The following is a 13,689-nucleotide window of genomic DNA, read 5'->3' as shown; positions in this document are numbered from 1 at the left end:
GTTTTTTTTAAACTCTTGCTTTTCTCATCTCTTTCAATCAAGTTTAATGGACCTCCTCGGATCTCATGTCCTTTTGATACTTTACAAAGAAAATACGAAAATCGAGAATTTTGATCAATTTTAAGGAAATTACAAGTTTTTGACCTCCTCGTACTTCATACTCTCCTAATACTTTGTGAGAATTACGAAAAGTGAGAATTTTTCACTAATTTTAACGAAATAATAATTTTTTGACTTCCTTGTGCTTCATGTCCTCCTGATACTGTCCAAAGAAAATACGAAATTCGAGAATTTAGACCAGTTTTAATTAAATTGTAAGTTTTTGACCTTCTCATACATCATGCTCTCCTGATACTTTGTGAAAATTTAACGAAATCTCAGTTTTTTACCTCCTCGTATCTCATGCTCTCCTGATAATATGCAAAGAAAATACGAAAATCAAGAATTTTGACTAGTTTTAAAGAAATTACAAGTCTTTGACCTCCTCGTACATTATGCTCTCCTAATACTTTGTGGAATTACCAAAAGTGGAATTTTTTTATTAATTTTAACGAAATAATAAATTGTCGACCTCCTCGTACTTCATATCCTCCTGATACTTTGCAATGAAAATACGAAAATAAAAAATTTTGACCAGTTTTAATTAATTGCAAGTTTTTGACCTCCTCATACATCATGCTCTCCTGATAATTTGTGAAAATTTAACGAAATCTGAAATCTCAGTTTTTTACCACCTCGTACCTCATGCTCTCCTGATAATTTGCAAAGAAAATACGAAAATCAAGAATTTTGACTAATTTTAATTAAATTGCAAGTTTTTGACCTCCTCAGACATCATGCTCTCCTGATACTTTCCAAAGAAAATATGAAAATCTAGAATTTTGACTAATTTTAATTAAATTGCAAGTTTTTGACCTCCTCGTACATTATGCTCTCCTAATACTTTGTGAGAATTACGAAAAACGGAAATTTTTTATTAACTTTAACGAAATAATAAATTGTCGACCTCCTCGTACTTCATATCCTCCTGATACTTTGCAATGAAAATACAAAAATCTAAAATTTTGACCAGTTTTAATTAAATTGCAAGTTTTTGACCTCCTCATACATCATGCTCTCCTGATACTTTGTGAAAATTTAACGAAATCTGAAATCTCAGTTTTTTTACCACCTCGTACCTGATGCTCTCCTGATAATTTGCAAAGAAAATACGAAAATCAAGAATTTTGACTAATTTTAATTAAATTGCAAGTTTTTGACCTCCTCGTACATTATGCTATCCTAATACTTTGTGAGAATTACGAAAAACGGAAATTTTTTATTAACTTTAACGAAATATTAAATTGACGACCTCCTCGTACTTCATATCCTCCTGATAAGTTGCAATGAAAATACGAAAATCAAAAATTTTGACAAGTTTTAATTAAATTGCAAATTTTTGACCTCCTCATACATCATGCTCTCCTGATACTTTGTGAAAATTTAACGAAATCTCAGTTTTTTACCTCCTCGTACCTCATGCTCTCCTGATAATTTGCAAAGAAAATACGAAAATCAAGAATTTTGACTAATTTTAATTAAATTGCAAGTTTTTGACCTCCTCAGACATCATGCTCTCCTGATACTTTGCAAAGAAAATATGAAAATCGAGAATTTTGACTAATTTTAAGGAAATTACAAGTTTTTGACCTCCTCGTATTTCATGTTCTCCTGATACTGTGCAAGAAATTTAAAATAGACAATTTTTTATTACTTTTTAAAAATTTTCGATCTCCTCGTATCTCATGTTCTCCTGATACTTAGCAAAAAATTCGAAAATAAAGAATTTTTCAAGAATTTTAACGAAATTACAATTTTCTCACCCACGCTTTAATTCACATTGCTTGTATTTTTTGCTAGACTTTGAACGTTGGAAAATAAATTAGAACAGAAGAAATAGAAGTGCTACGTTTAATAGATTCTCTTTAATTACACATTTTGTACAAGTACAGTAAGTTCGTTTACATAACAAAGTATAAAATTTCTCGTACAAAACGGTTTGTGATTGTTTGATCGTCTTGTGGAATCACCCGTTTCTTCCATTCTGCATTGTGCGCCAACATCCCAATTCGCTTTGATGAACCTGGAATTTAGAAAAAAAAGACATTAATATAGGTAAGGAAACAAAATTCGAATTGTTACCTCCAATAATATTCGAGTCGGAAGTTTTTCAGGTAAATAGTAGTCTCAATGATTCCGGAGACGTGGATTTTCTCCAGGTGACTGAAAGCGTCTGTAATAAAATTTGATTTATTTATTTTAATTTGAATAGATAGCAATTTTGGTGTGTTTTTTATACTTAATGATATTCGCGACGATACATATCAACTTTTGAAAAAGCACTTATACGATATCTCCGAACATTAATTTTATGTGTGATCTCTAATGTATACTTGTTCGCACGCAACTCTTTTATAGGAAAAATTTTATTGTGCGCTACGTCGTAACCTGTAATAAAATATACAGTGTGGAAAAAATACGGGCAGGGTCGTAACTTGGAATTATCAGTTTTAACAAAATTTCCTGAAAGTCAACCAGAATGACAATTTATTTACGCGCTATTATCTTTAATATATTGCTTGCTAGAAGTGTTTTTAACATAAATTTATTTTATTTCAACTCTTACAACGACGAACTACAATTATTGCTTTTTTATGATGGGTTCTGAAAATGTTACTACGTATAATACAACCATCTTTACCGTTTTATTGCCGTTTTTTACAATCCTATCTGTCATTCAAAACGTTTAAGTTTGGGGGTGGTGATGTTTTAATTACTTCCAGGTTTTATCTGAGTTTAATTCTTTGGTGTAATTTTTTCTTTCAAACTAGCTTAATAGCCTTTTCCAAAGTTGACAGATTGTCGGTAATTAGGCGTGACAAGTTTGTTTGATATTGCGAAATTAGGGGTATCAGGTGGCTGACCGTGCTCGTTGACGCTGAAAATAGGTTTTTTATTCAACAATCAACACGATGATAAATCTTCATAACAGCGCGTAAGAATAGCGCCGCTGGAATGTAGTTGTTAGAAATTAGCAAAAAGCGCTATAGATTTTCTGTCCGTCCGCCTGTCAATGTATACGCTTGATATAAAAAAACCGATAACTCTGGTCATTTTCGCCAGATTTGCTGGAAATAATATGAAGTAAATGGAGAAGTTGTAATTTTTGCTGTAGGTTTCACTAAGTTATTGCTTACAGTAGCGTGCAATTTTATAGCTTGACATTTGTAAGTTTTCTGTACCGTAGCTCGATTTTTAATGAAATATTTCATTGAACGTCTTATCACGTTCTATATCAATCTAAACCGAAAGTTTAATGAGATCATGATCAAAATCAGCAGCCACATCATAAACAATTAAACATTCAAAGCGAAACATTCCCCGGAGCGTTTTATTATTCGGTAAAATGGCCACGCTGAAATTTCATTTGGGTTAACGTCATATTATTTCCAGAAGAAAATTATATTTACGGAAGGTCAATCAATAATTTCTGCTTTGTTTTTCTGCGTTGTTTTGACTGCTAGAGATAGTTTTTACAGCTTCGAGCCATCACTCAAATGAATGTCATAAGAAAAAAGTGGTGGATGCGCCAGGTTGTAAATGATTTGTTTCTCTAGATTTGAAAACGTCCCTCTTAGAGTTATTTTCAAATTTAATAATAGATTCTAAACGACAGGTAGTGATATACGTATTGTAAGGAAGTGACAGCGATGACGGAATAGAGAATTTAAAAAGAAATATTCGATTTAGTCGCTGACGATCTTAAATTCCAGATGAAAGCTTGATCAGGCATTCGACTAAAAGATTAGTTCGACGTGAATGCTTCGATTACCGCCACGAATTTGGTGGACCAACGATGAATTCTAATTGCACTTTTCAAAATTAATTAGTTAAACGGCGTCTCAAGTTTTCCAGGGTCTTTTATCGATTTATTTGAGCATTGGAAGTGATATTTTTCTAGACAGAACAACAATATTTGGAGCGGAAGTATTAAAGATATGAACGAAAGCAACGGTATTAGCACTGCAGATAAATTTCCAAGAAGCTACAGTAAAAATACATTGTGAGAATGTATATTCGTGATAAATTGATTTAGATAAATCACAAAAAGTGTCACATTTATTGTTTTAAATTTGTTTTGGGTACAAGTTGTAATTCACGTCCGTTGTCAACCGTTATTAAACCAAACGTTGAATTAAAATAAAGTTTCTCTGTTTACGCGTTGGATTTATTAGCAATCCGGAAGTTTGATAGATTTGATATTTGCCAGGAAGCAACTAAACTAGTTGAATAATTTAGTTCTCTTTTGTAAAAAATCACACAATAATAAAATTTACAGAGATGTTGCCGCTTCACTGATGAACTTACTGAGTAGAAACTTGAACTGAATAACTGAATTAGACCGAATACGAACAACGTAGAAGCGTTACCTACTCTGATCAAGATATTTGTATATAGAGTGGACAATGCAGCTAGCACGTAATTGCAACGACGACGGCTTTCCTGTCCGTAGGATAATGAAACGTCTGACACATCTCGCCCGAGTACGTGCTTGTTGATGACTGCTATTATACATCTACATCAAACTACTTGCAGTGAAATGTTAACAAACGTCAGAGTGACTGACAAATTCAAACTGCGTGGAAGCAAGCGAGACTGCGAAACTTCGGTTTACTTACTGTCTTAAAGAAAATTTTCAAGTTTTCTTGAGTTTTCTAATTACCGGTGGAAGTAGAAAATTGAAATTTTAGCTGTGTACGTGTTTGTGCTCATTAAAAACTTAAAGCAAATAGTCTGTGGTAAAGTTTCCTTATTGTCGAATCGGGTATTTTGAGTTTCGTTATATAAGCGACCGTAAAGAATATAGAGATCCCGCTTCAGATGTGGGATTCGTTGAATGTGGCATCGTTGACATAATTTATTTGTGTGCTCGTCGACCTTCTTCTACTTTGTAACACTGTCACCATCTTGGAAAATAAAGTAAAATGCGATAAAGTGATTGATGATAAAATGTACGAGCAAATCAAAAAGACAAGAACGTAAGTATTTTATTAATTGGCAGTCGTTGAGTTGAAGAGGGTTTTATTTCATCTGACGTTTTTGAGATTACTCCTCATCAGCTTTTATTACCATGTGTTCGTTGATCGTAATAATCATTTGCTCCCGAGATCCCGTCGCGGTTCAGAGAGATACAACGTCTGGCTTGTCGTAGAACAATTAAGGGTTTGATCCGTTTAGTGTTAAGTTTTAGGGACAATCGTTGTGTCAATATGAATGTCAAGTGGAATTTGGTGGGGATCATGGACCTATAGATGTGTTTTGGATAATAATTTGATTTGATAATAATGAATTACAATGATGCGCTTTGAGGGTTGACGCGTTTGCGAGTAACGAAGTAGCACGTGTTGATGATATAATCGATGGTGAGCTTGCGCGCCGCCGCCGTTTCCACTCAGTCGTGACGTGGGCGTCGGCCGTGGAAGCCGCCGTACAAGTGCATGGCTCGACCAGCCAGGAGCGTGAGCTCCCCGTGAGGATGGCCGGTCGTCGAAGTAGTTCCATCGGCTGTCGCTCTCTGATCGGCCGAAGGACCTCCGTCTACGTCACTTCTTACGACCCCGTCAAGGTAACTAGGAGAAGTTGTATGCTCTGCAGCCCTTAGCGCTTCTCCCTGCCGCCAATCCGACCCGATTCATCACCAACATACCCACAGCGGAAACCCAACCAAAAGAAAAATTATCGACATTTTTACTACAAATTTTACCGAAACATGATAACTTCAAGAAAACAAAACATTGTCAATAGTTATTAATCCCAAAAATGTCTAAAACACACCAAAAAAATATGCATGGTTTAGCTTGTTTATAATTCTAGCCTACGCTATGCTTACAATTTTTTACTACAATATATAGTTTATAATCATTTAGATAAAGCTTTCAATGTACGACATGACAGCACTAAAAACTTGTTATGCTATTTTTATACGTCATAATAACAAGGAATTACTCTTTAAACGTGTAACAATCAAACTTCAAGTAGTCGACCGATCATTAATAATGTGATAACAAACACCACAAGTTTTCAGTATTTTGCTAAAATTTTAAAGTAAATATTTTTATGATATGCAGCAAGTAAAAATATAATGAAGCCGGGTTAAGGAGCTCCATCTGTCACTGTTGAGGAGCCAATTAGGGTAGCTAGGAGAAGTGCGCTTTACAACTCTCTTATTTTCTCTAAGCCGCCAATCCGACCCGATTTATCACCAGAAAATTTAAAGAGGCTCTTCAAAGAATGCCACTTTAATTCCCTATTTCAGCGGGAGACAACTTTCGTTTTTTCCTTTACCGCAAAATCAGATATTGAAAATACAAATTATACTTGGCGCCTCCACCATTCCCACGAGAGAACAATTTTACTTTCTGCGTTCACATATTCTCAAGCTTTACAAAACAGAAATCCCGTTTTACTTATTGAAATTGGTGAGGATGTAAGAAATCGAATATTAGGAATCGAACGAAAATAGTAACAGTTTTGAGACACTTCCGGTTGTGCTAAAAGAAAAAGGTAATTTCCGTATTTAATGAGACCTGTCAAAGTGAAGCAGAACTAAATTCTTACGGCTGCTCGTAATAAAAATTGCGGGGTTTGAAGGAAGGCAAAAAATTGGTGAGAACAGAAACCGCGTTTTTTGAGTTGATATTGCAAGTTTTTCGGAGAACTTGTTGCCTGTTTCCGGTAAGAAGTTTTTTGATTTCAACAATATTTGCTTAATCTGGTTTTAAAATGCCCACACCTTTAATTAGATTCTTTGGAGAACACGATATAAAATTTAACAAACGTTCTATTGTGTTTCATTGGATTTTACGACATTTTAACGATATCCACTTTACATTTCAGCAATGTCCATTGGAGGTTTGCCAAAGAACAAATCGTGGCGTCCGCCTTAGGCTCATTATATCTCGTAAATAGACCCATATTAAACTATCATCGGAGTGTTCATAATTATTAATCCCTTTGTTCCGACGATAAATTTCATAAGCACTCAACAGAGAAACAAAGCTAATCAAAATTTCCTATTTAAAACGGTGGAAGTGTAAAACCTTAAATTGAGTTAATCTGCATTTTCTTAAACTGGTTATCTCTACGACAGTTTCGGTTATTGAATAGAACTAGACAAAGTGCTGAGAAACTAAGACGAGAAAGCTTATCCGGCAACTGATGAAATGATTGGTCTTATCTCTCGGAGAAATACTGACTTTAGTGGCTAAAATCTATCGGATATAACTGGGTAATTATGTCTACCGCTAAATAAGCTCGTTGGAGTTTTAAAGAAAAAGTTGAATTTTCATGGTCTCTTGTTCGAAATAAAAACCTTTTTCGTCTGAAAACCTCGGTGTCCGTCATGACTTATACCCGACAGCTAGAAATTTATAAAGTACTCCAGAACCAGAAACAAAGACATGACATTGATTTATTATTATAAACGCATGTAGGGGAACTGCACCGACCGATTGCAAAATAGGTTTTTTCAACATTTCTGGCGCGTGAACATTCTAGTTGCTATTGTTTAAATCCGCTTAGACGCTTTTATTTAAAAAATGAATAACGTTTTCCTTTGGAAAGAATGTGCAAAAATACGCTTATTAACCAGCTGAAACATCCGACCCGAGAACAAAGAATTTAGGGCTCGTAAGTGATAGCGGATAATATTTTTGCAAAAGTCGCGCCTTCCGGCAAGCTGTCAATCGAAAGATATAGTCGTAAACCGTTGCGCAGCGCCTGTTCAGAGGACCCTTAATCACTTATGCCGCGTCGCTTCGAAGGGACTCTTGAAAAGTTGACACACTTTTCCCAAGCGACTCGGTAAAATTGATATCAAACAACAAGCCATTAACTAGAAAACTCAACTTTTAATTCAATTATTCACGAAGTGTATTCGAGCATGCTCAAACATATATCGAAAAGAAAGAGTGCATACCTTTTTATTTTCCAACGTTTTCCGGATTTCCCCGACGTCAGTTGAAATTTTCTCAAAGTTCAGCCCTTTAGTAGAATGCAAACTTTTCGAGCGATTACAACTTTACCACTTTCGAATAAATTCTATACGCTCAGCAGAACGAAATTAAATAAAAGCAGATAATGCGAACTGAAGTTACGCCACGAAAGCTCACCTTTAAACAGTTGCAACTATTTTAATCATGTTTACGAAATGCGAATAGCTTGGAACACCTTTATCATACATATTTAATATACATTCACTTTTCACGGAATGTCTGTATGAGAAGGAAATTACAAATTTAATAACGAAATTTGATCGATGTATAGAGGATATACTCTTCTATAGGAAATGTAATATTCACTCCTGTGTCTGAAAGATTACAAAAATTGTGTCGATTGATAACGTAGTGACCATTCGATACAATTACAAGTATTGCCACATTTTATTTATCTGATCATACATCAGTCTATTGATTTTGTTAGAATTTAATAGAAGTGTAACATCATTTAACTACTCTTGATTATTCAGGACAATTTAGTATAATATTTAAACCACTTTAGATAATTTCAAATAATGAAATGCAACACAAAAGTAACAGCAAGATAGCGCCTCGTCCCATTTTTATATCATTCTCATTTGCATTTTATAAAAGAGACAATTTTACGTAAACGACCGTGTGCATCGATTTTCTCATAATTATCGATTATTCATTACTTTTGGAATGAAAACGTGTACTTAGCGAGCCACATTCGATTAAAATGTTCGTTCTTTGATAGTGTTGACTGATACTAGTGTTAATGATGGTTTTTAAATTTACAAGTGGTGTTTTCCTGTCGATTTACATTAACTTATTTTCTGAAAACTCGCTCGCAGTGATCGATGTCTTAACACTTTCAAAGTAATTAAAAAAAAGGTAACAGCCGGATAAAATGTGTTTAAGCCTATATTGGGTGCATGTTCATTAAATTCTAGCACCACCCTGACTAAACACACACCCTTTGGATGATGGCTTTAAAATGATCTCCCTCTACGCCAAACTTTTAGCTTCTCCAAAGCAGACAAGTAAAGTTTCGATAAAATTTATTACTCCAATAAAATTTTTACAATAAAAACTTTGCTTTTGGCATGTACAAATAGCGGCTACGTTGGGAAAATAAAATCAATTTCATTGATCTAAAAATTCATAACAATGTGATAAATTTGAGATGCGTTGGGCGAATGCAAACGGCCGGTTTTTTCTCTCTCTTATTTAGTTTCATATCCACACTTCATGAATCTCGAGTACGGTTAACAAATTTAAAGTCATGTAGCGAGAAGCCCCAAAGTAATTTTGTTTGGTGAAAATTTTATTAATCTTTTAGACAAATTTACCCACCCTAGGCAAAATATTTTCATTACTTCTTTGAAGGGACTAAATTAAATAAAATGCACGCACCATATACGCAACCATTACGTTCCACTTTTTATTTTATTAAAAATGGTAAAGGCGTCGGATAAACATTTGCATTTTTGTTGACTGTTGAATAATTAACTTTGAAGATGATTAATTATTATTAATCTATCAACTAAAACATGTTACCCGACAACTTTATATTCAAATATAGCTGAAACTTTGAAGAATATGTATGCGCATGTGGACGTTTCCGGGCCAAACAATTAGTCACTTATCGTTTTAAATTTTAAAAAGTTAATTATCAACATGTATCAGAATTACAGTACATCAAACGGAAATACCTTTAATAGCCAATGGTGGCGCAAAAAGAAATTAATTTTATCGATTTGTTTCGTTATTAAGCTTCAAATTTTCATTATGCTTCAAGACAAATTTCTCAAGCAAGGAGCAATCATCGAGGATTAAAAAAATGTTTCTAACATTAATTATCGCATAAATACTATTGACATGTAAAAATGGTGGAGGCGCCGGGCGAGAAATCTTTTAAAAACATATAAATTATTCGTAACGGTGGGACGTAAACTAGCACATTTACTGAGCGTTAGGATTTTTGTAGCATCAAGTTTGTACCTACTTCGAGGTGTAGATTGAAAGTTTTGTGGTTGTTTTATAATCTGGTTCATGTTCGATTTGTTGGTTTTATGGGTGTTCAATAAGTCGTGATTCTTTCTAGTAAATTGAATAATAAATAAAATAGAGAAAATTGTTGCGGTTTTGTGGTGAAACTTTTACCTGAGAACATTCATTTCTGTAGTATAAATTTTCGCTCCCGTGGGTAGCTTAGTAACGGTAGGTTGCAAGAAAGTACTTTATAAAATCGTAGTCAACTAACCGTTCAGAACGGTGCCAGGTGATTTATTATGCACACCCTACTGTTTAACTAAAGGGCGTGTTTGTTGACTTTTTTCTACAAATTGGTTATAGATGTAGTCATATGTGTAGTCTGGACCGGTGAAAAGGAGAGTTTCTTGAAAGAAATGTGAGATTTGTTGAGAGTAAACAGTAACCGAGCTTCTCATGAATTACAAATAAGCCTTGCATATAGCTCATAAGCAACCTATTCACTCTCTACCTACAGGTAATAGATTATAAAACATGTATTCGAGTAGGCCACTACAGGCGCTGAAACCCATCTAGATGATGGATGCGTGCAAGTTCTGTGAACTTGGTTCTATTATAGCCATAAGGCTACAGACAACTGAATAATAGACAATAGACATTAGCAAACAATTACTCAAGCCGACGGGGCTCCAATAAAATTTTACCTACCCTATAACTGCCATTCAATACCTGTGACATCCACACAAACGCATGTATATTCAATTTCTCCTTTCTCTATGGTTAGAGCTTGTTTTCATATCCTGCTACCGTTTCATTATACAAGGTAATGAACATGTCAATAAATAATTTGTGCTTTCCAACGACCTATTTTTAGTTTAGGTGAGCTCTTACTGTGAAATTTTGCACTTTACCACAAAAAACATTTCAAAGCTAGAATTATCCTTCCAGGCGTAAATGCACGTCTGTTTTATGTGGTTGGACAGTTGTAGCATTAGCAGAGTTACAAAGTTATAAGTGCATAATTTTTCACACAAAAATCAGGGAGAACGGTTTAATTTAAGTTTTAAAGTTCTTCACGCGATTATATCTTTTGTATATGTAAGCGACTCCGTTTTTATTTACCCGAAAAGACGTGGTTTTCACGTTTTATAAACAAGAAAAGAACATTTGACTCCAGAAACATAATAAATGCGAGAGACTTTACCTTTTATACGCGGTTTTGTTGTCTGACATTTTTTTAGAACTGGGAAGATTGTCAAGGTTCTGGTTTGTTCAAAAATGGCCATGAAACTTGTTAACGTGCCAACATTGGATTCTCAAACAATTCCCAGTTCAATTTGATTAAAATTGAGCTTCAGTTTAATGAGTCAGAGTAAATCGCATTTCTAAATCTAATTCTGAAAAATCTCATAAATAAATTTGAATATAGTTTAATCTCTTTTTTAATTTGAAAAATAAACTGACAAATTTAGTTAGTGGTAAACAAATTTAACGTAACAAACAATTCGCCTAATTCAGACCTTGTTGAATAATTTATTTACTGTTAACATTTATGGTTCCAAGCCCAGTATTGTTTGATTTTAATTAAATCTTTGACAGTTTGGCCTTTAAAATTGCATTAATTTTTAACGACCTAACGAATTTGTCGGCGTAAATATTACGTTTGAAAAAATCAGTGAAAAGGGGCGGCTGAAATCCGTTTATAAGTAATTAAATACATTCTTAAAATTGTAGCAATCAAGTATAACATCAGGAAAGGTTCTTTTCAATCAAGAAACTCAATCAATTATCAACTAGTTGCTTTATGTCACGCATATTGGAGCAACATGTATCGTTTTTAATTAGCTCGGATTGAAGGGTTTTGGTATTGATTTTCACTTGAATTCAATTTAGCGTTTTTGTTTTCATGAATTTTCTTCGCATATAAAAAATGATAATAGTATCTTGGGGGAGATAATTACGCGAAACGGTGGCACTATGAGATCGTATAATAAGATAAAGAGAAGAGCGACCATCTATAAAATTACCATAATTACATTTCTTTTTGTATTTGAATTAAATATATGTTAAAAATAACGATGTTGAACGTTAGGTGAAAATTGTAGTGACGTGGTACGCATATCTTATCCATCTTCCCAGAATGGTTTACGTTCGGAAGCCATAAACCTCCCTTATTTATTACGCCACTCGTAGTGTAATTATTTTCCGATCCACCGGTTGTATTCTGAAGGAATTAGCTATCCAATACCGACATAAATGAAATTCATGTATAAAATACGTCAATTCACATGGAAAAAACAAAAATTAACTTACGACTAAAGCTTTCAATTTATTACTTCCCATAAATTTCATATTAATATTTTTCTGTTTATTCAAGAAAAAATTTAATAAAACGAATGTGAACAATATGCTTGACATCGAATTTTAGATCTTAGTCGGTTTTTATTAAGTTCCAACGTATTTATTATTAAAAGCTTGATTCATCATAACGATACTAATCGAACGTTGTAAACTACTCAAATAAGCGCTAAAATTTCTGTAATATCACAATTGCCGACATAATTTAGATTGAATTCGGTTTATTTAAGGAAATAACATTTAGTTGCCCACAGTTTTATACTCTATTCATGAATTATTTATAACAGAAAGGAATGAATTATTTAGCGAAACTGTTCATTTCAGGAAAGAAAAACAATGCTTAATTCTGAAAAAGTCTCTGCGTCGTTCGATACTCATTATTGATAATGATGATCTCCGATAATGACTGATTTTGCGTTCATCGCTTTCATGTATAATCAATACTCGAGGAAATGTAGTCGGTTGTTGGGAACCTTTATGGTAAAGTTTCGATCCCGGGTAAACTAAAATTTTTTGAAGAATGTCGAAATAAAAAATTAAAAAAAAAATTGGTATGTCAATAATCCGAACAGAAAAATAGAATTCAGCGTCAAAACAATTCTGTGGATGCAAACATTATTAAATATTTTGCAAATACCACAACTCTTGTTTTTACAGTGCACGCATCAAACTGCAGTCATAAAATTCCGTACTTTAATTCCTGTGCACGTACTTTAAATATTTTGTTAGAAACTAATTCTCTTAAACGCTGGTTGATTATCATTACTTGTGTAAACTAGTAAAAGCATAGATTTTCTGAGAAAATGTTGTCTTAAAAGTGCGAATGAAACTTTTGGCTTATTATTATCTGCAATTATTTCTTTTCATCCATTTCATTGATAACATCAGTGTTGTGTTGATATTTGGAAAATGACACTCGAACATCAACAATGTTGTCGTTATAATAGTTTATCGCGTGAAGTGTCACAACATGTTGCATTGTTCAAGCTAAATTACAATTATAATTAGTTTATTAACAATGATAATATGGTGTTGTTTATTTTCGTTTAGGATAGAAAATGAGATGAAAGGAAGAAAGATGGAATTGTCATAATACCTAATAAATGAACTTCATCTTTAGTTTATAATATTTCCAAGTCAACTTGTTTATTTTTCTCATTTTTGTGCCAACGTTGATAAAATTTTCATTTAGTAAGGGTATTATGCATTGTCAAAGTTATTAATTAGAGTTAAATTAAGTTTTTCCGCTCCGTTTTATTTTCTTTTTTATTTACATTAC

General features: G+C 33.5%; 1 protein-coding gene and 1 long non-coding RNA gene across 3 annotated transcripts in view; one reads left to right on the top strand and one right to left on the bottom strand.

Moving 5' to 3' along the window:
* Nucleotides 1-2,003: 2,003 nt before the first annotated feature.
* The window catches only part of LOC148167054 (uncharacterized), a 29,551-nt gene continuing 17,865 nt past the window's right edge, over nucleotides 2,004-13,689 (bottom strand). Inside the window, exons 1-3 of one of the 2 annotated variants that reach the window (XR_015770893.1) lie at nucleotides 4,408-4,467; nucleotides 2,182-2,272; nucleotides 2,004-2,122 (exon numbers count right to left, since the gene is read on the bottom strand). This is a non-coding gene — a long non-coding RNA (uncharacterized LOC148167054). Of the gene's footprint in view, nucleotides 2,123-2,181; nucleotides 2,273-4,407; nucleotides 4,468-13,689 lie in introns of those variants that run through there. The other variant, XR_015770892.1, reaches the window with a different exon arrangement.
* Nucleotides 5,500-13,689, top strand: part of dcma (syntaxin-like domain-containing protein decima) — a 28,966-nt gene continuing 20,776 nt past the window's right edge. The window contains exon 1 of the mRNA XM_088047976.1: nucleotides 5,500-5,665. Within this exon, the coding sequence (XP_087904102.1) occupies nucleotides 5,576-5,665 (90 nt within the window). The 5' untranslated portion in view covers nucleotides 5,500-5,575. The remainder of the gene's footprint in view (nucleotides 5,666-13,689) is intronic.

This window comes from Gnatocerus cornutus, chromosome 10 (assembly GCF_029298725.1).
Source record: "Gnatocerus cornutus isolate USDA-ARS CGAHR chromosome 10, icGnaCorn1.1, whole genome shotgun sequence".
NCBI classification, from domain to species: domain Eukaryota; kingdom Metazoa; phylum Arthropoda; class Insecta; order Coleoptera; family Tenebrionidae; genus Gnatocerus; species Gnatocerus cornutus.
This window is presented reverse-complemented; position numbering and strand designations above follow the sequence as displayed.